This window comes from Schistocerca nitens, chromosome 2, assembly GCF_023898315.1.
Source record: "Schistocerca nitens isolate TAMUIC-IGC-003100 chromosome 2, iqSchNite1.1, whole genome shotgun sequence".
Taxonomy (NCBI): Eukaryota; Metazoa; Arthropoda; class Insecta; order Orthoptera; family Acrididae; genus Schistocerca; species Schistocerca nitens.
The window spans coordinates 241,703,925-241,729,520 of NC_064615.1; the positions used below are offsets into that span (position 1 = coordinate 241,703,925).

General features: G+C 43.6%; 1 protein-coding gene across 1 annotated transcript in view; it reads left to right on the forward strand.

The window, feature by feature from the left end:
- Window positions 1-22,670, forward strand: part of LOC126235961 (apyrase-like) — a 174,276-nt gene extending 151,606 nt beyond the window's left edge. The window contains exons 7-9 of the mRNA XM_049944933.1: window positions 11,271-11,444; window positions 17,345-17,545; window positions 22,427-22,670. Of these exons, the coding sequence (XP_049800890.1) occupies window positions 11,271-11,444; window positions 17,345-17,545; window positions 22,427-22,518 (467 nt within the window). The 3' untranslated portion in view covers window positions 22,519-22,670. The remainder of the gene's footprint in view (window positions 1-11,270; window positions 11,445-17,344; window positions 17,546-22,426) is intronic.
- The last annotated feature ends 2,926 nt before the right edge of the window (window positions 22,671-25,596 follow it).

Below are 25,596 nucleotides of genomic sequence, written 5' to 3' on the forward strand. Positions count from 1 at the left end.
CTGATCTCAAGAAACTCAAATCCACCGAGACAGGAATTGAAACTGCATGCGACATGGTTTGGGCAAGACTGAGTACCAGGGGTGAGGATGAAATTGTAACTGAACCCTTCTACCGAACACCAGACTCACCTCCTGATATAACCGAAAACTTCAGTTCACTTGTACATAAGCTCCCCAGTCGTACAGTACTTAACGGTGAAGACTTAAATCATCCAACAGTCAATTGGGAAAATGTTGTGTACATAGTTCCGCGTAGTCAGCGCGTACACAACTTTCCCACTAGAGCGCGCCCCGCTAAGCACAACAGCGCAGGCGCAGCGCTCGTCCGTCTCCGCACTACGAAATGCCGCTGTCTTAGAGACGGACCAAATTCTGCTTCCGCCGATCCGCGTATTAATATGTAACGCAGCCAATGAGATTGCTGCTAACGTAGAATCTTTTCTCCTCGCGGATCACACTCGCGCAGTGATACCTGAACGCATGAGGTATTATAACGAGTGTACAGACCTCCGATGAGTTAGTCCGCACCAGTCTGCATTAGTCTGTACCAGTCTATAATCAAGTTTCAGTCTGTGCCTAGTAAGATTACCATATTCCTGTACATAGCCATGAAGATAAATGAATAGACACTTTGTCAAGTATCAGAGATATGTGAGAATAAGATTAACGTACCAAGACCAAAGGAACTTCAGATTGTCAATTGTAAAAAGCATCCAGAATCAAGTTACGTAATATCTATGATTTTTATTATTATAATATATGTGCGTAAAAATTAATCAAGTTCTGTTTAAATTTGGTCACCGTCAATCTGCTACTCTAAGCGTGCAAGTGGCATTTCTATCGTCTGACCTAACGGCAGAAGATAAACACGCCACGATAAGACCACGAGACATTGCTGACACTCGCATACTTCGTTAGAGCGACAAGTCAACTAATCTGATGGTGTGTGTACCGAAGGTCTTACAGTACGCACACCACAGAAAATTACATCTTTGTAAGCAGTGGGCGTGACAAGACATCTTGTGATAGACTATTAAATGCTTCTTTGTAAACTACTTCAAACAGATAGTTCGGGAACCAACTCGTGATAGAAATATGTTCGATCTAATGGCAAGAGGTACACTTGACCTCTTTAAGCATGTCCACATGGAAGTAAGGTATAAGTTACTATGAGGCAATTGTAGGAAAAATGATTATCCAAGTCCAAAGGGCGACAGAATCAAGTAGAAACATTTATATGATCAGTAAACATAAAAAAGCAGTAGTGGTATATCTCGTTGAGGAACTTGAAACTTCTAGATCAGAAGAGGAGTATGTAGAGGAACTATGGATCAAGTTTAAAAGAACAGTTCACCACACACTGGATAGTTATGTACCCATTAGAACAGTTCATGATGGGAGGGACTCTTCTAAAAAAACAGGCACTACTGCATAATAAGCGTAAAACAAAGCATAGGGCTATAGATTAGAGAGATGCTGAAAGAAACACAGTTGGCCGTCGAGAGAAATGCGTGAAATAATTCGGCCTAAACTAGTAACTTATTTCTCCTAAGTATCGTTTTAAATCACGCACATCAATGATAACTAATCACGGCAGATCAAAACTGGCACCTTTGCCTTTCGCGGACTTTACCGACTGAGCTATCCAAGCACACCTCATAAAGCGACTGCAGAGCGTTATTTCCGTCAGTACGTCTTTTACCTTCCAAACCTCTTTCTTCGAGACTACTAGTCCCTCAATGTATGCAGGAGAATTACTGTGAAGATCTGAAGGTGGGGAAATGGGGTACAGGCGGAATAAAGCTGCGAAGGTACGTCGTGAGCCGTGCTTGGATGCTTCAGTCGGTAGAGTACTTGCACGCGAAATGGGAATGTCCAATGTTCGAGTCGAAGTCCGGCACACAGTTTCAATCTGGCGGAAAGTTCCAAACCAGCGCACACTCCACTGCAGAGTGAAAATTCATTATGGATCGTACTAGCATTTACTCACGCCTCCACCATGAATCGCAACACCAAGAAGGAGTTGTGCGACATAAACGAAGGCTGGTAGGCGTGTTTCTATATCTGGAAGATGAGGTCTATCCATATTTCACGACAGTCGCGTGAGAGTGGCGCTAGTAGGGCCACTATGAGGATGTAAATCAGGTGTTGTAGGGAAGCAGCCTACTCACACTATAGTACATTCACATCAGTCTTTCCATTGTGTGCCAGCCAGTCTGCTGTAACTAGCTCTGACGTCATAAATGTTGCGCAATACTTCAAAAATCAAGCAAATAACCTAAAACGTTTCTAGCATGTCAGGAGTAATACTAAATTAATGTGTGTTGAATATCAGTTCGATAACTTTAGCCATTTTCGGAATTTGGACGTTTTCCTGTAAAAATCATTGGCGCAACAGAAAAGAGCTAGAGAATTAAAAATTTAAATGTAGATTCCTCTTTCATAATAATTTAATAAAAACAGTACTTTGGATTTCACAAATTAAAATTTTAGTGGAAATTCATGATTTTCTGGTTTTCGTCTTAAAACTTAAGGAAGCAAGATAGATTAAGTAGGCTAATAAATAAGGCTAGGATGTTTATATTTAAGTAGAATGGAGATCCGCTATCACCATAAGGATGTGAGAAGTTTCATTTGAATAACTATAGAACTATAGCGATAGCGTATCTCCAAAGGGCCAGTTCAGAGCTCGTCTACTGCGTGCAGTGTAATTAAATTAATTCTCTCGCCTAAAATATTTAACTTAGCCACATCAAAATTTTATTATGATTACTTACCTGTGTGCTGAATGCACATTTAAATTAAGAGCTTCATCGGCCATCTGCAAAAGAAGCTATGATTTATTCGGTAACCTAAAGTGGTGCATTACTAGTCCAGCGGCTAGTCGGGAGAGCCGATTTGATCAGGCGTTCCCTTAGCCATCCGCACCGCGGCTTTATATATAAGAACGCTGCGCGAGGAAGCAAGGCCCCAGTTCTCTCCAGACGCTGAATAGCACGTCATCTGTGTCGGGAGTCGCGTCGCGTCGGTATCATTGCTACAAACAGCCTCGGATGCCGTATTAAGTTACTCGGAATACGCGTAACCATGAAATCATTTTCGAGTGAAGTGTTAATTCTGGGATGATTTTAATTATCTAGCTTCAGTTTGCGTATGTCGTATTTTCACGTGCCGCCGCGGGACAGACATTCTACCATTATTTAGCGTGGCGTTTGATGAACATTATCATCAAATTATGGCGAGCATTCATTTAAACATTTAATTTGGACAGTTATAGTTGCATCAGCGCATTAGACTCTGAACTGCTCTGTTAGTCAGATTGGGTGGATTCTTTGTTTTACCTGTGATTTTCAGAATATAGAGAAAGTTTTTTCACGATAGTTTTTGATTATGAATCCCAGACATTCTCCTAATTCCTCAGAGCTATAAGCTGTAACTATAAGTGTATTCTCAGATGAAGTGGGCACTAGGAATTCTAATTACAGGCTTCACGTTTTGCTAATCACTTTCTGGTAGCGAATATTGTAGTTAGAGAGCCAGTGTTGAGAACGGCAAACAACAGCAAAAATAATAGGAACATTTTTAAGAACAATAATTTCACCCGCCGCCGCACATATGGTTAATCGGCCGGGAAGTGGTTCTACATTCTACAAAATTTTATACCACCATAATTTTTTTCACCAGCCGCCCCACAGTGTGCTTGAAATACACGCTGTAACGGTCGTGAGCGTTAGTTACCTTTGAGACTGGACGTGGTGAGTTGATGTTAGTCAAGAATGCCTTTAACGCGACGAAGACACCGTTATCAACACCACACTGTATCTGAGCGAGGTTGTGAAGTGTAGGCTGTCCCATGTGCGATATTGCAGAAAGACTTGTCACGAATGTAACCACTACAGCTACCTGAATGCTGGCAGCGGTGGTCGCGAGAATGTACGGTCACAAGAAGACCGGTCTCCGGACAGCCACGTGGCACTATCGAGAGGGAAGACCATCGTGTTCGGTAGCAATCTGAGCAACAAGTTACTTCAAGGATAGCTCCGAACCACCGACACAAAACCACCGCCATTTGCGAGTACAGTGGTGTCAAGCGAGAGCTCATTGCAGGCCAGGGTCGAGATCTGTTGTGTTTTCTGATGAAACATTATTCTTTTTCGGTGCCAGTCAAGGCCTTGTTTTTGTTAGAGCTGTATCGAATCTGCTGCGGCCAAGACACACTAGACCTACAACTGGAGTGCGATTTCTTATGACAGCAGGAGCACTCTCGTGGTTATCCCAAGCACCCTGACTACAAAACTGTACGCCAGTCTGGTCATTCGACCTGTTCTGCAGCCATTCATGAACAGCATTCCAGAGGATGTTTTCTAACTGGATACAACTCGTCCACATACTGCTGATGTAATCCAATATGCTCTACAAAGTGACGACATGTTTCTTTAGCCTGTTTGATCACCATATCAGTCTCCAGTCGAGCACACGTGGGACATCACCATCGCTCGACAGCTCCAGCGTCATCCACAAACGGCATTAACTTTCCCTGTATCGACCGACGTAGTGCAACAGGCATTAAGCTCCAGGCCGCAGACTGACATCTGGCACCTGTACAACACAATGCATGCTCATTTGCATGCCCTCATTCAACATTCCGGCGGTTACACCGGTTATTAATGTATCAGCATTTCACATTTGCAATGCCTTATCCATCGCTTACATTATCCTGTGATCTTGCAATATTAATCACTTACATATACAAATGTATTCGCAAAATTTGTTTACTCTAGATGAATTATTTTTGGATGTTATGATTTTTTCCCGTCAGTGTATTTTACACATATATATATTTCGCATACACTATGTGATCAAAAGTATTCGGACACCTGGCTGAAAATGACTTACACGTTCGTGGCGCCCTCCATCGGTAATGCTGGAATTCAATATAGTGTTGGCTTTCATGATAACTTCCACTCTCGCAGGTATACGTCCAGTCAGGTGCTGGAAGGTTTCTTGGGGAATGGCAGCCCATTTTCCATGGAGAGGTATCGATGTCGGTCGGTGAGGCCTGGCACGAAGTCTGCTTTCCGAAACATCACAAAGGTGTTATATAGGATTCAGGCCAGGACCCTGTGCAGGCCAGTCCATTACAGGGATGTTACAGGGATATTATTGTCGTGTAACCACTCCGCCACAGGTCGTGCGTTATGAACACCTGATCGATTGTGCTGAAAGATGCATCGCCATCCCCGAATTGCTTTTCAACAGTGGGAAGCAAGGAGGTGCTTAAAATATCAATGTAGGCCTGTGCTGTGATAGTGCCACTCAAAACAACAAGGGGTGCAAGTCCCCTCCACGAAAAACACGACCACAGCATAGCACCACCGCCTCCGAATTTTACTGCTGGCACTACCCCCCCTCCCCTCCCCCCGTGACAGATGAAGTTCACCGGGCATTCGCCATACCCACATCCTGCCATCGGATCACCACATTGTGTACCGTGATTCCTCACTCCACACAACGTTTTTCCACTGTTCAGTCGTCCAATGTTTACGGTCCTTACACCAAGCGAGGCGTCGTTTGACATTTACAGGCGTGATCTGTGGCTTATGAGCAGCCGCTCCAAGTTTTCTCACCTCCACTTGCAGTGGATCCTGATGCAGTTCGGAATTCCTGTGTGATGGTCTGGATAGATGTCTACCTGTTACACATTACGACCGTCTTCAACCGTTGGCGGTCTCTTGTCAGCCAACAGACGAGGTCGTCCTGTACGCTTTTGTGCTGTATGTGTCCCTTCTCGTTCCCACTTCACTATCATATCGGAAACAGTGGACCTAGGGATGTTTAAGAGTGCGGAAATCTCGCGTAGAGACTTATGACACAAGTGACACCCAATCATGTTACAACGTTCAAAGTCCGTGAGTTCCGCGGAGCGCCCCATTCTGCCGTTTCACGATGTATAATGACTACTGAGGTCTCTGATACGGAGTACCTGGCAGTAGCTGGTAGCACAATGCACCAAATATGAAAAACATATGTTTTTTGGGGGTGTCTGGATACTTTTCATTGCTTGGTGTACATTGATCATTCTCACGATTTGGTTGACGCAACTGAACAACGCAAAGAAAAGACAGATTGGGCTTGGTAGTTTTGAAGCATTACAAGTCGGCTACATACAGGAAAGAAATTCGGTCGTTTTCGAATGCCCATCCACATCTCCGCCCCAACTACAACTCGTAGTAGGGACATCTTCCCATAGTATTTTTAGACGAAAAATGAGTCGCATATGTATAGCAAGTTTGGTACAAACTGCATCAGGAGTTTTTGAGCTATGTTTTTGTCATCTCTCGACCCTCAGTCAGAGGAGTGTTAGGGGTCTCTGTCTCAGCATTTTTTCCAGAAAGCAAGTGTACTTGTGCCAAGTCGGGCAGACATCGGTTTGGTTCTGTCACCAATGTGGCTAACGACCCAGAAAACGATGGATTCTGTACTAATATTGGTCTTTATCGAATATTTATTACAAGTGACCGGTTCTCATACCATCTCTAACTTTTTTTTCACCAGGTGCAAATCTTGCGCTATGGTTCAGATGGCTCTGAGCACTATGGGACTTAATTTCTGAGGTCATCAGTCCTCTAGAACTTAGAACTACTTAAACCTAACTAACCGAAGGACATCACACACATCCATGCCCGAGGTAGGATTCGAACCTGCGACCGTAGCGGTCGCACGGTTCCAGACTGTAGCGCCTAGAACCGCTCGGCCAATCAGGCCGGCCTGGCGCTATGCTTACACACGTATTGAAATGTTTTCCTATATAATCGATTAGCAACGGAACTTGGGCAGGAGACGTCAAACAAGTGAGAAAGGTATAATGTTGATTTCATTATTAAGTGACGCTTACGCAATTCGCTCAAGATGAACACTGGTGATGTCAATGACGTGCTGCATCCGTAAAACGACATTATCAATAGTTCTCGCAGCATTTCCGGTGGAATCTGAGCAATGTGTGCCTGTATAATCAACGGCTTTCATGTCAGGTGGAGACAGCATGTGTTCTTGGAAACCGCGTTCTTTTAGATAATAGCAGAGCTGAAAGTCACATGGATTCAGATTAGGTGATCTTGCCGGGCGTGCGCCTGGAAAACCTCTGGAGATAATACGTTCGTGGAAGGTCATATTAAGCAGATATTTCACAGGGCGAGCGATATGAGGTGTTGGACCATCTTGTATGAAAACGGTGGTTTCCACGCACTTGCGCTCTTCCAAAGCACATGCTGTACAAGGAGACCTCAATAACGTGCAGACTCAAGGTACACCTGCCAGGCCCACTCGGTGTATTCTCTTGAAAGAAGAACGGACCAGGAGTAAACGTGCTTGTCAATTCACACCACACAGCCTCATACGGCGAGTGCAGTGGCTCTTCGTGCACAAGACGTGGTTTAAGAGCATACCAAATTCGGCAGTTCTGTGCATTCCCTGCACTCCATAGAATGTTGCACGGCCGAGCGTCATCAATTTCGATACGTCCCAGAAGCAGAGGAGCTAATTCAGAACGTTGCTACGGGTTTCAGTTAATGCATCGTCTGGGTCTTGTACGGATACTAGTCTAAAACAGACCACAAAACTTTCCGTACTGTTGACCACAGGATGTAGAACGAGCACTAGCGTTAGCCGGGTCACGTGCTGCGTGGTCAGTTACAGCAACAACAGCCTCGTCAATAACTTCCATCGGAACAAGACGCCTTTCTCTTCCAGGTGCCACAACAAGCTCACCCGTGTTTTGAAATTCCATTATCATCTTCTTTAAACCTTTTAATGACATCGGACGTCTCCTCAGACCTTTCAGTTGGAGATACTCTCTCAATACAGCACTGAACTGCTCACGTTCTCACAAAAAATTTTCACCAACAGTGCACTGTCATTCTTCTCGATAACCATTCTGTCCACTCGCGTTGTAGCTTGTCAAGTCACAGTGTGGGTCTCATACCGTCATACTAAAAGTGTACAGCGCCAGATTTGCACCTGTTAATTTGTTTTCCTGCGTAAATCGGTTCCTCATTAACACATTAGCACATGTAACAAGTTTCGCTACGTACGATAATTACAGCCACCGTCAGAACCCCGTGAGAAGCTGCACGTTTGTTATAACCACCCGCAACAAATAAGACACATAATGAGTGATTATTCACAAAATTTACTTGAAACTGCTCTAGATGTTTCTGAGCTATATTTCTGTGTCAACCTTTTTCACCCCCACCTCTGAGGGGAGTAGACAACTTTTATCCCCACAGTGTTTCTTTCCACATTCTAAGTGATATATTTAGCAAGTTAGGTGGAAATTTTAGACGTTCATACAGACATACATACATACAATTATTGTTATAAATTCATAGAGATAGGGGTGTAAATGTGGAAACCCAGTTTGTTTTTGCTGTATAAAAGAAATGTTTACTTCTCTTTCAGCTTCAAAAATCAGCCAAAGCTAATTCATAATGTTTTAGCAGTGATTGTAATATTATGAAACACAAAAACTAAATATGTTAAAAATTAAAAAAAAACATTTTCTGCTTGCACAACAACTCATTAATTTTTCAAGAACTGCGGGTAATGGGGAAATGCCTTAAAATTGTGGAAACTGACTACTTCAAACGAAAACTATTAAAAATGTTAGAAACTATTTCATTTTATATTAAATTTAAATTACACAAAAATATTTTTAAACGTAGCTGTAATAGAAAAATGCTTCATAAGCGAAGTTCACTTGCAAAAATCGCATATATAAATATCTCCTTCATTTCCGGCACACACAGTGACTCCACAATTCTCCCCGAACGTCTTTGGAAAATGCGCCTCCACAAAAAATACAAATGGCATCTTCTTCAGTAGGTTTTTCTTCCCCAACTGGGAGATTCAAATCTGAGAGAGACAGTTGGTGCATTGGGCTCTTCATCTGAATCCTTAGAAAACTTAAACCGTTTTTTGCATGGTTTTCTAGTAGGATCTTCACGTTTTTTTTCTTGCTTTTGGCCGGTGCCTTAGGAAGCTTCTGTTTACCCTTCAGTAAGGAGTCTCCAAGGCGTGTTTTATAAGGCTGATTAACCTGGCTTAAGACCTCTGTTGGAAACCTTCCTCTTTAGAGGAGGGATTGGCATGATATCTTGTGGAGACACTCACGTGTTTGATGAGGTTTTTGACAACGATGTTGACCTTCTGCTTTCTCTTTGGCCATCTTCACTTGGGCTGCCAGTTGTCACAGGTCTGAATGTTTTCTGAGTGTCTTCTTGTCTGAGGTCATTACTTCCACCTGGAGATGCTGGATTCTCATAAGTTCCTCTCAGACTTCTGGTCTCATCTAAAGCCGATGTGGAAGCTATAAAGTCGATTTCTGCAAAAACAGTCCTGTCACATGGGAAAATTCCAGTCTCCAAAAATCCTTTTGCAGCAGTAGAGCCACTCTGGCACTTTAGGTAGGCTTTCCCAAACAACTCATATGTCATATGTTACTAAGGGCCGGCTGCTGTGCCGCAATCATTGGCGAACGTACTCAGCGTAATAGGTTTTTAGAGTGATCATAAAGTTCTTATCAAGTGGCTGAGTTTTATGAGAGGTGTGAGGCGTAATGCTCACGATTGTAACATGGTTCTCCCTTGCACATTTTATAACTTGAAGGTTTCTGGCATGACTGTTATGCCCATCAAGAAATACCAACACAGGAGATTCTTTTGAGGGATGTGCCTTAGAAATGAAGTGGTCAAACCACTCGGATAAGAGCTCGGTTTGAATCCAGCCTGAAGGATTGCATTTAACAATTGTTCCAGGTGGTGCTCCTTTCAATAGAGTATCAGTCCAGTTCTTCCTAGGTAAAATCATCCCTGGTGGCATGAAAGTACCACCAGCACTCATACAGCATATGACAGTCACAAGGGATCCTCGCTCTACTGATATGAGAGCACCTACTTGACGTTTACCTTTCAGTCCAATTACATGTGGTATTCTGCTCTGGACGATAGAGAGCCCATTCTCGTCCACATTGTACACACGATCAGCACTATAGGAGTGTTTACTGTACTCAGATTCCAAAATGTCAAAACAGTTGTCTACAGCTTCTTTGTTGAACTCGTTTGCTCTCTAGAATAGGTTTGTGGATTGTGAGTTTATTTCTGTGTCGTCTAAGACAAAGATCAAACGAAATTCTACCTGCAGCATTTGAAGTAAAAGGATGATTAATATTATTCCTTTCCGCTAGCTGATATGCCATTCTCTTGATATCTAATCTGGTAAGGCCATAGAAGCGACTATTATTTATTTCAATGAGATACTGTAACAACTGCTTCTCAATAGCACCAGGGAGTACAGGCTTACGTACAAGTCTCAAAGAAACACTTTCTTCAGTTGACATATCACTATGCACAAACCTTTGAAGTGTCGTCTGAGGTAAACTGAAAGCTTTTACTGCTCTTCTTAACCCCATCTGCTTTTCCCTTAAGGCTGTTATAGCCTTAATCATGTTTTCAGCATTCCACTTCTTCACAATAGCTCTTGGTTTCCGATCAGTTAGCTTTCGTGGCATCTAGAAACAGACGCAAAACATATTAGAAGTAATGTATTTGACGTTGGTATTGTGGAAACGTTTCCACAATCCCATCGTATGTATGCTTCCACATTACCTACACAATGGCCATTTTAAATTTCGGTGGATTACTTTAAGCAACTATCCATTTAAGGTTGACAAATGACTGCTAAAACCTTCTGTGCACCTCCCTTTATAAGCTATCAGACGTAAAGAAAGATAACTACAAAATATGTACCGGTAGATAAATGTAATACCAAAACTCACCTCGAAAAAAAATGCACGAACGTAAATTGCATCACTGTCACGGCGTCTGTTGCTCAACTGACTTCTAACCCTCTACCGTGACAAATAGGAACTAATTGCAACAATTTATGGCTGCCCCACTAGAGTGCAGCAGTCTGGAGGCCACATACTAGACGTTTCCACATTACCCACACGCTTCCACATTTACACCCCTACCTTTATATATATTTTTCTTTATTCTGATTTTAGGACTGGCCAAGGTATAATTCGCCCTAAACCGACCATTTCCATAAAATATGGTGCATTGCTCACAAAATATAAACAGACCTAGAGAGCACGCAAAAGAACAGAAGTGCTGTCCTAACAAAAATCTTAAATACAAATTTTTGAGCAATTATATTTCTGAAGAGCATGTTCTTATTAATATTAATGTAGTGATGTGAGTATTTCTGTATTGCAGCCATAACTTACAGCGATCTGATTACGGTGTTGCCGTTCGAGAACACGATAGACATCATCGAGATCACAGGGGCGACGCTGCGCAAGGCGCTCGAGTTCTCCGTCAACGACACGAACACGTGGAGGAGCAAGAGGCAGGGCCCGCTCTACTTCAGATACCTCCTGCACTACTCCGGTGAGCGGCGCTGCAGCCATTTCACTTTTATTGCTCCATGATAGCGCTCCGTTTCAAGAAAATCTAGTTTCTCACGCGTCTGAATGCTTAAGCCGCCGTCACTTATGAACTACTTGTCGTATAAATACATAGTTTTGCAGGTACAGTGAGTGTTATGTTCCCCACTATGTGATTCCGTATGAAATGCATCGAAAATTTACCTCCCGCTCTACAAAAAGTCTGCGTATTGCCTAAACTATGTCCACATGAACTGTTATCCAACTTAAACTCGTATGCTAATCTTATGCTAAACAGACCCCAATATCAACTGAACTATAACACGTTTCAATTCATCTTGTCTATGTACACTACTGGTCATTAAAATTGCTACACCAAGAAGAAAAGCAGATGATAAACGGCATTCATTGAACAAATATATTATACTAGAACTGACATGTGATTACATTTTCACGCAATTAGGGTGCATAGATCCTGAGAAATCAGTACCCAGAACAACCACCTCTGGCCGTAATAACGGCCTTGATACGCCTGGGTATTGAGTCAAACACAGCTTGGATGGCGTGTAGAGGTACAGCTGCCCGTGCAGCTTCAACACGATACCAAAGTTCATTAAGAGTAGCGACTGGCGTATTGTCACGAGCCAGTTGCTCGGCCACCATTGACCAGACGTTTTCAATTGGTGAGTGATCTGGAGAATGTGCTGGCCAGGGCAGCAGTCTAACATTTCTGTGTCCAGAAAGGCCCGTACAGGACCTGCAACACGCAGTCGTGCATTATCCTGCTGAAATGTAGGGTTTCGCAGGGATCGAATGAAGGGTAGAGCCACGGGTCGTAACACGTCTGAAATGTAACGTCCACTGTTCAACGTGCCGTCAAAAGCGAACAAGAGGTGACCGAGACGTGTAACCAATGGCACCCCCATACCATCACGCCAGGTGATACGCCAGTATGGCGATGACGAATACACGCTTCCAATGTGCGTTCACCGCGATGTCGCCAAACACGGATGCGACCATCATGATGCTGTAAACAGAACCTGGATTTAGCCGAAAAAATGACGTTTTGCCATTCGTGCACCCAGGTTCGTCGTTGAGTACACCATCGCAGGCGCTCCTGTCTGTGATGCAGCGTCAAGGGTAACCGCAGCCATGGTCTCCGAGCTGATAGTCCATGCTGCTGCAAACATCATCGAACTGTTCGTGCAGTTTGTTGTCGTCTTCCAAACGTCCCCATCTGTTGACTCAGGGATCGAGACGTGGCTGCACGATCCGTTACAGCCATGCGGATAAGATGCCTGTCATCTCGGCTGCTAGTGATACGAGGCCGTTGGGATCCAGCACGGCGTTCCGTATTACCCTCGTGAACCCACCGATTCCATATTCTGCTAACAGTCATTGGATCTCGATCAACGCGAGCAGCAATGTCGCAATACGATAAACCGCAATTGTGATAGGCTACAATCCGACCTTTATCAAAGTCGGAAACGTGATGGTACGCATTTCTCCTCCTTACACGAGGAATCACAACAACATTTCAGCATGCAACGCCGGTCAACTGCTGTTTGTGTATGAGAAATGGGTTGGAAACTTTCCTTATGTCAGCACGTTGTAGGTGTCGCCACCGGCGCCAGCCTCGTCTGAATACTCCGAAAAGCTAATCATTTGCATATCACAGCATCTTCTTCCTGTCGGTTAAATTTCGCGTCTGTAGCACGTCATCTTCATGGTGTAGCAATTTTAATGAAAAGTTGTGTATTAAATGCGCAACTGAAGTACAAAAATTATCTGGCCCCAATCAGAACTTCCACTTACCTCGCGTGTTTGCAACATTTTTGCAGATTTCTCGAAAGCACAACAGCAAGCAGGCAATGGCTAAGCTTATAACCCTACCACTACTATTGTAATTTAGTATGCTTTTAGCTAAATAACAGAAAAAAAATGTTTCAAACGGCTCTGAGCACTATGGGACTTAACTTCTGAGGCCATCAGTCCCCTAGAACTTAGAACTACTACAACCTAACTAACCTAAGGACATCACACACATCCATGCCCGAGGCAGGATTCGAACCTGCAACCGTAGCGGTCTCGCAGCTCCAGACTGTAGCGCCTAGAACCGCTCGGCCACTCCGGCCGGCTAAATAACAGAAAACCCTGTCTCTATGTTGCCACGTATAACCCTCTTACTACATTTAGTTTAGTTTACAAATAAAGTACACTATGGGAGGATAGTCTAGTTCATAGCAAAAGCTAATCAATAGAGGTACCCTTTTTACAGGATTTGACCGTGTGTTGTGTCTAATGGATAAGTAAATCAGACTGTTCAATTCGTTTCGTAAAATCTTACCCAGCTGTTAGAAAGAAACGCAGTATCACTAGTATTATACTGAAGCTAGGCCACTCAGTTCCAAGTTCACTTGCCTGTCCAGGCAAAGAAAGAGTGAAGTTTCGGAAAAGCACAAGAATAAATTTTGCCTATTTTCTTGCTATTGTTTAAGTTGCTTCTCCAAATAAATATTACTCAACTTAAACAATGTTGGACTACACCCTTATACATTACGTTTTTAAAAGAGAAAAAGCGCAGTAGATACCTTCAAGGAAGCTAAAAAGAATTTGCCCCCGGGGGGGGGGGGGGGGAACTTTAGAAAAGCACTTTGCATAATCAGTAAACATGAATCCTAAAATACTTAGATACTAAAGCACACACTTTTTATACTGAAAATTACACTTCAAGAAAACCTCTTTCTTACTGGAAGTATCTTTCAAAAGCTACTATTCTTTGAACTAATTCTATATAGTCATTTAAAAGATTCTGTTAACTTGGCTTCACTCTGCTTGAATTTTACATAAGCAAACTTTTACTATAACAGTTTGCAATAGTTAAGAACCTTCGGAAAATTTACATAAAAACTATTTAAATGGTGCCTCTTTATATTAACATGGCACCTCGTAAGTCTGTAAAACAGGATACTGCATTAATCAAACACCAGGAAGGAACCCTATACAGGTGTATGATTAGGATGAAGTAACAGACTGAACCAGTTTCTTGAAAGTTCCAGAATGATTATTCACTGGAAGAAAAAAAAAAAAATAGTTTAAATTAATGGTTCACGCTGCACAAAAGTAAAATACAAAAAAAAAAAAATCTTATTTGGTGGATATAGGCTTGGGTGTGACGAGCAACATTGGCAGTATACTACCCACATTACGACCTGCAAGTATTTTGTTGTATAGGCCCAATTTCTCTTCTTGGCGTCGTTCAATTTTACATACAGTAGTCCAACAACTCGCAGCTATGCCGTGAGCCGTTTTCAGTCTTCATCCGAGGCATTTTTGTGCAAATTTGTAGGCAAAGCTTCTCCTGCTCCACAAGGGTGTTGCCTCATTCACTGCTGCCTACAGACTGTGCGACTTACTTCCCGCGATTGCTCTAGGTAGCGCGTCAATTCGCCCTTGCCACCTTTTCCACTACCCAGAGCCACTTTCGTTTCGAACAAAAGCACACTGGCTTTTACCCTAATACCTGTTTCTTATGTTGTTCCTAAGCGTGACCATTTCTTACAACTGTCAAATTTACATTAACATGAACAGTTTATACACACAAATATTTTTAAATACAAAATGTCATAAGAAACAATTTAACAGTATTTTACATACATTACTTACATATAATGTAAAGAATGTCAACATCCAGCACACTTTACTTTACATACACAGAAAATTTAGTACCAATATGCGAAAATTTTAAAGGAAAAAATTATAAAAATTTAGATGAACCATAAACAAATAGTGTTATAAGCTATATTACTGTTTTTACACCGGCCGCTGTGGTCGAGCGGTTCTGGGCGCTTTAGTCCACAACCGAGCTGCTGCTACAGTCGCAGATTCGAAACCTGCCTCGAGCATGGGTGTATGTGATGTCCTTACGTTAGTTAGGTGCAAGTAGTTCTAAGTCTAGGGGCCTGATGACCTCAGATGTTAAGTCCCATGTTTTTATACACATCAAAAAACGTTATGCATATACTCCATACGTTCTGTTGTACCAATTCTCAATTCTGTCTTTTACTCCACTTCTGTATCATCTTCCATATGTAGTACCTCTCCAAGATATTGTTCAGTGCTCTTCTCACATATTAATTTCACATATTAATTTCATTTTATTAGGGTAATTTAATTTAAATTGTTTTATAGGCACTGCATTTTCGTTTCTCAGTGGTAACATATTTCCTATTTGTTCTCTTCATATTTAGTTACTGTTTAACATACTGTACACTTTTTGACGACTATAGTCGATGATCGCATTGTAATCTGTGAACTGGTTAACAATACAAATTAATACTGTAGAACGTACACAATATTGTGCTTGTCATTTAGAATATGTTTTCCTAAGGAGTCATATGGCAGTAGGTGGGAATATCTAATACACCAAGGAACATTATCGAACATGATTGTTTTGCGGTACTGGTGTTAAGGGAGACATAATGTTGCAGGGGGACTGAAATCCGAATCTCTGAACTCTGTACACACACCAGTCATCGTTATTGTAATACTGTACTTCTTCGCCATGCGCGTCTTTTCAGGATTGGATTCGGCCCCAACTCCAATTTTGTGGATAACAATGCGCAGCTGCCTGTAACTACGCAGGTGAGCCAGTTGTCGGAGCAAGAGGATATTCGGCGAATGAACTGCCCTGACCCTTCCCCCTACTGAAATCCCATTGAGTATTTGTGGGTGGCGTTGGGTAGACGTTTTTCAACACGACCACGATGGACGACAACTTTTTAGTGTCATCCACAAATAGCAATTAACTGAAATTTTCTGGAAGATTAAAACTGTGTGCTGGACCGTGACTCGAACTCGAGACGTTTGCCTTTCGCGGGCAAGTGCTCTACCGACTGAGCTACCCAAGCACAACCCACGACCCGTCCTCACAGCTTTACTTCTGCCAGTACCTCGTCTCCTACCATTCAAACTTCGCAGAAGGTATCCTGCAAAACTTGTGGAACTAGCACTCTTGGAAGAAAGGATACTGGGGAGAAATGGCTTAGCCACAGTCTGGGGGATGTTTCCAGAATGAAATTTTCACTCTGAGCGGAGTGTAGGCTGATACGAAAATTCCTGGCTAAGCCATGTCCCCGCATTTTCCTTTCTTCCAGGAGTGCTAATTCCGCAAGTTTCGCAGGAGAGCTTCTGTAAAGTTTGGAAGGTAGGAGACGAGGTACTGGCGGAAGTAAAGCTGTGGGGACGGGTCGTGAGTCGTGCTTGGGTAGCTCTGTTGGTAGAGGACTTCCTGCGAAAGGCAACGGTCTGGAGTTCGAGTCTCGGTCCAGCACACAGTTTTAATCTACCAGGAAGTTTCATATCAGGTTACATTCCGCTGCAGAGTGAAAATTTCAAATGATTCAAATGGCTCTGAGCACTATGGGACTTAACCTCTGAGGTCATCAGTCCCCTAGAACTTAGAACTACTTCAACCTAACTAACCTAAGGACATCACACACATCCATGCCCGAGGCAGGATTCGAACCTGTGACCGTAGCGGTCGCGCGGTTCCAGACTGAAGCGCCTAGAACCGCTCGGCCACACTGGCCGGCTGATGTATCAAAGTACCTCTACATTAATGAAATCAAATCTGAAAGTTGTCTCAGAAATATGTTAACTACTTCACGCAAACACAGTAGAATATTGCTGGTATGGAGAGGTTGAGGTGAGGTGCCGTAATGGTTACGTAATTCAAGTACCATTACAGACACCAGCCTCGGTCGTACCGCAAACATCTGCTCTCGTTTCACTCGCTGTGATGAAGGCATCCCGCATCTCTGTTCTGTCATGCGGGATGCCGATGTCGCAGGCGTACGGGACGTCCGCTGCACTGACACCGTATGGGGTTTCCACTGCCGGCAGGTCTGCGTGTGGAGATCGACGTACGGCAGCCGGTGGGGCAGCGCGTGACGCGAGTGTCTGTGCTGTGTGCGGCCTGCAACGTCCCGCGCTACGAACCGCTGAAGGACGACGCCTGGTACCCCGTGGCCGTCAACTCCTTCCTGGCCGAGGGCGGCGACGCCTTCTACATGCTCCGGGACGAGGCGCGCAGCCGCACCATAGGTCAGTCTCTTCCATCTCTCTCACTGTACTGCGCTCTGTTCTCCGTAGGCGCCCTCAAATATCTGTGCTGGTGGCAAACACTGGAACTAATCCTCTACGCTACATCCGATAGGTCCCAACTGTCTTTCCCAGCTTCATATTAACCAGCTGGACATGAAGTGCGGAAAGTTCAAGTAGATGGTTTGAGCTGCCCGTACTCTATTTCAATCAAAAGTTGTGATTACATCTGTTGTCCAGACTTCCATCTCTCCAGCTACAAGCAACCCATCCCTCCGTCTAACACAGTAAAGCATTTAAACTCCCTACAGGAAACTGACTTAGAATGTACACCGCTTTCCCATCCAGCACAAAACCTAAAACAGAATAAAACTACTTTTGGGACACACGTGTTTTCTACATCCTTCTGTTATTATCCTCACCCATAAATCGCTCGTCCAACCCACCTTAATTTATGGCCACATTGGCTGGATCTCCACCTCTCCTAAATTCTACAAATCCCTTGGACTCTTGGAAAGACATGCACTCTGCCTCGCCTTCCCCATCTGCCTACCCTCTCCAACTCGCTTATTGCACTAACACATCCACTTCCCGCATCTTCTTCTCTTCTTCGAGCACCTTCGGATAAAATACATTAATCACAAAACTCAGCCCTGGTATCCAATATCCCACAGCTTAGTCATCAAACTAAATACCCTGATGCGCGACTACATACATATTTCACATATTTCTCACCTATAAATCCCTCATCCGCCACACACGATTTTATGCCAACGTTGCCTTGATCTCTGCGCCCCCTAAATTCTAAAAATCCCTTGGACCCTTGGGAAGACATGCACCCCACCTCGCCTGCCATATTTAGCTACCTTCTCCCACTCGCATGTTGTACTAACTCATCCACTTGCCACATCTTCTCTTCCTCGAGCATCTTAAATTCAAATACGTTAATCACAAAACCCAGTCGCGGTATCCAGTATCCCACAGCCCAATCACGAAACCTGGTTCCCTGATGCGCCACTACATCCACATTCCATGCATTCATTATCCTTCCTCTTCCGCCTGAATTAAAGGCAACTCCCAGTGATGAAATCTTTCCCGAGATATAACCATCCTTCTAACCTTAGTCACAACGTTCCACCTCACACTGTTCTCCCATTTTCATCGAACCCTCCTCCTTCGCCTCATCGACTTTTAGTCGTTACCTACCGTTCGACAGACCACCACAGCCATACACATGATTGCACCTACTTCACGACCATGATAATTTTCATGCACTTCCAGCATCGCCAGTACACCGTAGCATCATTGTCACCATGAATGATTGTATTTTAATTGTTCTACAAAATCATGTAAAACGTTTATTTAAACGCAAATCAGTTTTTAATACACTTAGACAAAAAACGACGCACGACGAAGGAATTACCCGAATGAGGCAGAAATCAGCAGATATGACGTACATGTACAGGCAATAAAATGATTACAATTTCAAAAAAATTGTGTGATTTATTCAAGTGAATGACCTTCACAAAGTAAGCAAGTCAATGACGCTTTGGTCCACCTCTAGCCCTTAAGCAAGAATTTATTCGACCTGGATTCATTGACAAAGTTGCTGGATATTCTCCTGAGGGCTATCGTGCCAAATTCTGTCCAACTGGCGCGTCAGGTCGTCAAAATGTGGAGCTCGTTGGGAGGCCCTGCCCATAGTGCTCCAAACGCTCTCAACTGCATAGAGATCTGGCGACTTTGCTGGCCAAGGCATGGTTTGGAAAACACGGAGGCAAGCAGTAGAAATTCTAGCCGTTGCAGGCGGACTTTGTACACGTTTCTGAGCTAGTTATTCACTGTATCGAAAATATACAACAGTGCCTACGTCTGCTTTCTCCTATAGTTAATTTTGAGTCTTCGTTTAGGTACTGACTGGGAATTGCTTTTCCATGTACTCCAATTATTGCTTTTCGCTCCTTGATCCAGTTCGCGTATTTCCCGCTGCCACGCTATTGAGATCACTACACCAATTCACGGACGTGTTCTAAAACGTACAATACCATACAACTCATATTAAAGCCGCTAGGCACAATCCTTTCATGAAACGTATTTGCGATCTTCATATATTCCTGTGCTAGTTGTTTCATTATCATATATTTGTGCCCACGCTTCGTTCTCTATACATCACATTCCGATACTTAAAATTGTGAATAGTCTGTCCGCTTGCTCCAGTCACCTGTTCCAGTCCCATGATGTGCTTAGCACTTTGTTTTTGTTGACCGGTCCCTAAAAGTATGCTACTGACCTCGCGACAGCTGTATGGACATTAGTTCCCATAATTTCCATCCATAGCGCCACTTGTCGTCGATATTAACTTATCTGATTTATCATCAGGTTTGCTGTTTTGTTGTTTTATATACTTTCACCCGCACTCTGAAACCAACTTCAAGTTCTGCATGCCAGTGGCTGACTGGCTCATGTTCTGGCGTGATGTCTTGACTTCTTGTTTCGCTTCTTTGTACTAGTTTTATGCAGACATTGAACTACATGTAAGCATCTAAGAGCTCTTATTGTATTAACTGACTCGATGTTGTATTACTTATTACTCCTGCATATATACACTCCTGGAAATTGAAATAAGAACACCGTGAATTCATTGTCCCAGGAAGGGGAAACTTTATTGACACATTCCTGGGGTCAGATACATCACATGATCACACTGACAGAACCACAGGCACATAGACACAGGCAACAGAGCATGCACAATGTCGGCACTAGTACAGTGTATATCCACCTTTTGCAGCAATGCAGGCTGCTATTCTCCCATGGAGACGATCGTAGAGATGCTGGAACGGCTTGCCATGCCATTACCACCTGGCGCCTCAGTTGGACCAGCGTTCGTGCTGGACGTGCAGACCGCGTGATACGACGCTTCATCCAGTCCCAAACATGCTCAATGGGGGACAGATCCGGAGATCTTGCTGGCCAGGGTAGTTGACTTACACCTTCTAGAGCACGTTGGGTGGCACGGGATACATGCGGACGTGCATTGTCCTGTTGGAACAGCAAGTTCCCTTGCCGGTCTAGGAATGGTAGAACGATGGGGTCGATGACGGTTTGGATGTACCGTACACTATTCAGTGTCCCCTCGACGATCACCAGTGGTGTACGGCCAGTGTAGGAGATCGCTCCCCACACCATGATGCCGGGTGTTGGCCCTGTGTGCCTCGGTCGTATGCAGTCCTGATTGTGGCGCTCACCTGCACGGCGCCAAACACGCATACGACCGTCATTGGCACCAAGGCAGAAGCGACTCTCATCGCTGAAGACGACACGTCTCCATTCGTCCCTCCATTCACGCCTGTCGCGACACCACTGGAGGCGGGCTGCACGATGTTGGGGCGTGAGCGGAAGACGGCCTAACGGTGTGCGGGACCGTAGCCCAGCTTCATGGAGACGGTTGCGAATGGTCCTCGCCGATATCCCAGGAGCAACAGTGTCCCTAATTTGCTGGGAAGTGGCGGTGCGGTCCCCTACGGCACTGCGTAGGATCCTACGGTCTTGGCGTGCATCCGTGCGTCGCTGCGGTCCGGTCCCAGGTCGACGGGCACGTGCACCTTCCGCCGACCACTGGCGACAACATCGATGTACTGTGGAGACCTCACGCCCCACGTGTTGAGCAATTCGGCGGTACGTCCACCCGGCCTCCCGCATGCCCACTATACGCCCTCGCTCAAAGTCCGTCAACTGCACATACGGTTCACGTCCACGCTGTCGCGGCATGCTACCAGTGTTAAAGACTGCGATGGAGCTCCGTATGCCACGGCAAACTGGCTGACACTGACGGCGGCGGTGCACAAATGCTGCGCAGCTAGCGCCATTCGACGGCCAACACCGCGGGTCCTGGTGTGTCCGCTGTGCCGTGCGTGTGATCATTGCTTGTACAGCCCTCTCGCAGTGTCCGGAGCAAGTATGGTGGGTCTGACACACCGGTGTCAATGTGTTCTTTTTTCCATTTCCAGGAGTGTATTTTTGGGACCTTGGCATTGTACTGTATGCACTTTATTATTGATACTCGCAAATAAAGCGATAGGGGTAAATGTGTATTATTTTCTGTCTTTGATTAAAAAAAAAAATTTTAACTTTTTGCCCGCTGACCGTTGTGGCCGAGCGGTTCTAGGCGCTTCATTCCTGAACCACGCGGCTGCTACGGTCGCAGGTTCGCATCTTGCCGCGGGCATGGTTGTGTGTGATGTCCTTAGGTTAGTTAGGTTTAGGTAGTTGTAAGTCTAGGGGACTGATGACCTGAGATGTTAAGTCCCATAGTGCTTAGAGCGATTTCAACCATATCTTTAAACTTTCTGCCCTTAATGTTAATATTCTTATCTGACTCCTACTTATTGTGGTGTATTTTCCTGTACAGCCCTCCGAAGAAGGGCACAAAGTGCCCGAAAATGGTCAAGAAATTAGATTTCTTATATGCAGCTGTTTGCTTATTACTTCATTATATAGTTTTCTTTTATCAAAGTTCATAGTTAGATTTTGTGATTACAATAAGTTTCAGACAAGACATGATTTTCTGAAGATTCGTGCAGTTAAATTTTTCTATTCAGTCTCGCACTTGAATTTTTATCTCAAACAGTTAGTGTTAAGCAACTGTACCTACAGATTCAGATTCACTTGCGGATCAGCTTTTACGTTCACTCTCAAAAACAATTCGAAATATAAGTTTCAGAGTTCAGTGAATTCAGTATCGTCCTGTACGTCACGTCTTTCACGTCGATACTTTAGTCATCTGCTAATGGATTCTTTTTTAATCACCTGCCGTTTTTAGCTGCATGTCTTGAAAAGTAACAGATCCTGGACGGAACCGTGACGTGTGTGTGTTGATGCCCACAGGCCGCGTCGACGTGGACGTGATGCTGGACTACATGGAGAGGTTCAGCCCCGTCGTGCAAGGCCTGGACGGGCGCACCGTCGTGCTGTCGTGACGCCGCGGTGACTTCTGGAGGCCTCTGAGGCCAGCGCCTTCCCCGACTGTGATGTTTATCTAACTGTTGTCTACTTATGACTGTTCTGTGCATTGTAATTAACGACAATATCTTTCCCAAAAAACAAAATAAATCGCATGTCTGACACTGTTGCTGCTATTGCAGATGGAACTATATCCTCTATGAAATCTAGATATCATTTTAATTGAAGTAGCTGTGGGTTCTTGGTGAAACATCATAAATTAACTAAACAAACTCTGTTTTTTGCTTTGTTTCACAAATTTTAATATTGTTACTGTACAACTAGTAACGTTGTTGCATTAATTTGATCTGCAAGCGGTGCTGCTATTCAAGACCATAAAAGTGGGTTAAAAGCTGTGAGCTGTCTGGGGATGTTAACCGTGCATTACTGCGCAACTGTTTCACCAGGTATCTAGTCTAGGTTTACCAAATTCCCAAACAGACGAACATTAATTATAATCTTTTAATAGTCATACAACAACCGGTAATATATATATAAAAAAAGAGAATTTAAATAAAAAGAAAGAAATCAATTTATATTTGGAAATTTATTTAAGATTGATCATTGAAATTTCAGCATATTAAACTCGATTCATAACTAAGCTGGTGCCTTATTTAGGATTGTGAAAATGTGAGATTGTAATCTTACGGAACACATCAAATATGGAACCAAGATTGGGAGACTGCATACAACACTGCATCCATAAAATAACACACGAAGAACGTTGAAACATATGCAAGAGGAAATTAACCACAGCCAACCGATTCAATTTTCACCCAAAGAAATTACGTTCGTAGCACAATCCTGTCCGTCATGTAATTACCACACACTGGTATACTAAATTCATACTAACTCTCTGTGAAATCTTCCCAAAAAGAATAGCTGAGGGCTACTTTGATGATTACACCACATGCTGCACGTGGTCAACTTGGTTTACACAAAGCGTATAACTCCACAATAATTTTGATAATTAAAATAAATTACATCGAAAAGGAATTTACAAAAGAAAAACCTCGAACTGGTTACTAACGTCTTACTATTAACCTGATGGGTCAAACAGTTATATAAGCACGTGGTACTGGTCTCGCAAAGTACACCCCACGTGGGTTGAACATAAAGAAAAGTTGCTATATTGAAAAATATTGTCAAGACGAGACGTTATAATCACACAAGCATTCGCATTTAAGATTGATCTTAGTTAGAGTTACTGATCAACACGTGGTTCCACTTTACTCACAAAGTAGTGACAAAGCAACTACCGGAAAATAATCTGAACTTCACACGAGAATTACACTGCGCTGCAATTTAAGCTAACATTAGATATTTTAGAGCTAAACCTGAAATAAAGGTGATTAAATTTTCAGTTAGGCTGAACTTAAGAAATCCATTGTCCTACGGACTTAGCAGACACGCGCTTAGCCGGAGATCTTACCACTTCAGACGCTCGCCACCGACAGACTGACTGGTCCCTTCCTGAGGGGTGGCTCACAAATACCAACGGAAGTGGCCAGAGGGGCAGCTTCCTATACCAACATGACAACGGACGGACAGGACCATACTAAGGATAGAAACCTCTTTGCTTTTAGAAAGCGTAGCTACCTGTTCCGACGTTGGTCCTATTGTTCTCTAGCAGACAGGCTTGTCTGCTACCCTCAAGCATGCAACTAGATATACATTTGCTCATTCATCCTCTCACACAGAAGGGAAGGGGGATGACAGTATCTTATCATATACTGTATATAAAAGAAAGCGGATGTAGGTTCCGTATGAGACTGTGACATGAATTACATATAAACTGTGTTTTAAAGTGTAGTAGTGTGACACATCGTTCTTGTTTATGTGTAAAAGTAACACGTTCCACTACTCAGTCTCCTCCCAGATAGTCAGAAACGCCACAATAAATTTAGAAGAGGAATTTATGCCGTAAATGACAACAGATTTAAGAAATTAAACATGAAAGGAATCCAACAGAGACCTTTCAAACATAGGTTTCGCGTTATAAGCCCATCTTCAAGTACATTAATGATTCCCAAAGATGATAATGCACAAATAAACATGATGATAAGGAAAAGATTGTCATCTCAACTTCATAATGTATCCATCCATGGCTTACTTTAAAATTACTTCAATCGCCATTTTTAACAAATTATGTATGGAATTACACAATTCAGCAGTTACACCAACATGACTAAATATAAAAAAGTTTCAAATCAGCGCACACTCCGCTGCAGAGTGAAAATCTCATTCATGACTAAACATACCTTGGAATAAAGATATGCATCAGCCAATAACTTTTTACCTACTGATGGATTGAGGCCCAAAGGCGGATAGGCACTTGGTGCAGGGAGTGGCAACTGACCCTTAACATAGATAAATGTAATGTATTGCGAATACATAGAAAGAAGGATCCTTTATTGTATGATTGTATGATAGCGGAACAAACACTGGTAGCAATTACTTCTGTAAAATATCTGGGAGTATGCGTGCGAAACGATTTGAAGTGGAATGATCATATAAAATTAATTGTTGGTAAGGCGGGTACCAGGTTGAAATTCATTGGGAGAGTCCTTAGAAAATGTAGTCCATCAACAAAGGAGGTGGCTTACAAAACACTCGTTCGACGTATACTTGAGCATTGCTCATCAGTGTGGGATCCGTACCAGATCGGGTTGACGGAGGAGATAGAGAAGATCCAAAGAAGAGCGGCGCGTTTCGGCACAGGGTTATTTGGTAACCGTGATAGCGTTACGGAGATGTTTAGCAAACTCAAGTGGCAGACTCTGCAAGAGGCGTTCTGCATCGTGGTGTAGCTTGCTCGCCAGCTTTCGAGAGGGTGCGTTTCTGGATGAGGTATCGAATATATTGCTTCCCCTTACTTATACCTCCCGAGGAGATCACGAATGTAGAATTAGAGAGATTCGAGCGCGCACGGAGGTTTCAGACAGTCGTTCTTCCCGCGAACCATACGCGACTGGAACAGAAAAGGAAGGTAATGACAGTGGCACGTAAAGTGCCCTCCGCCACACACCGTTGGGTGGCTTGCGGAGTATAAATGT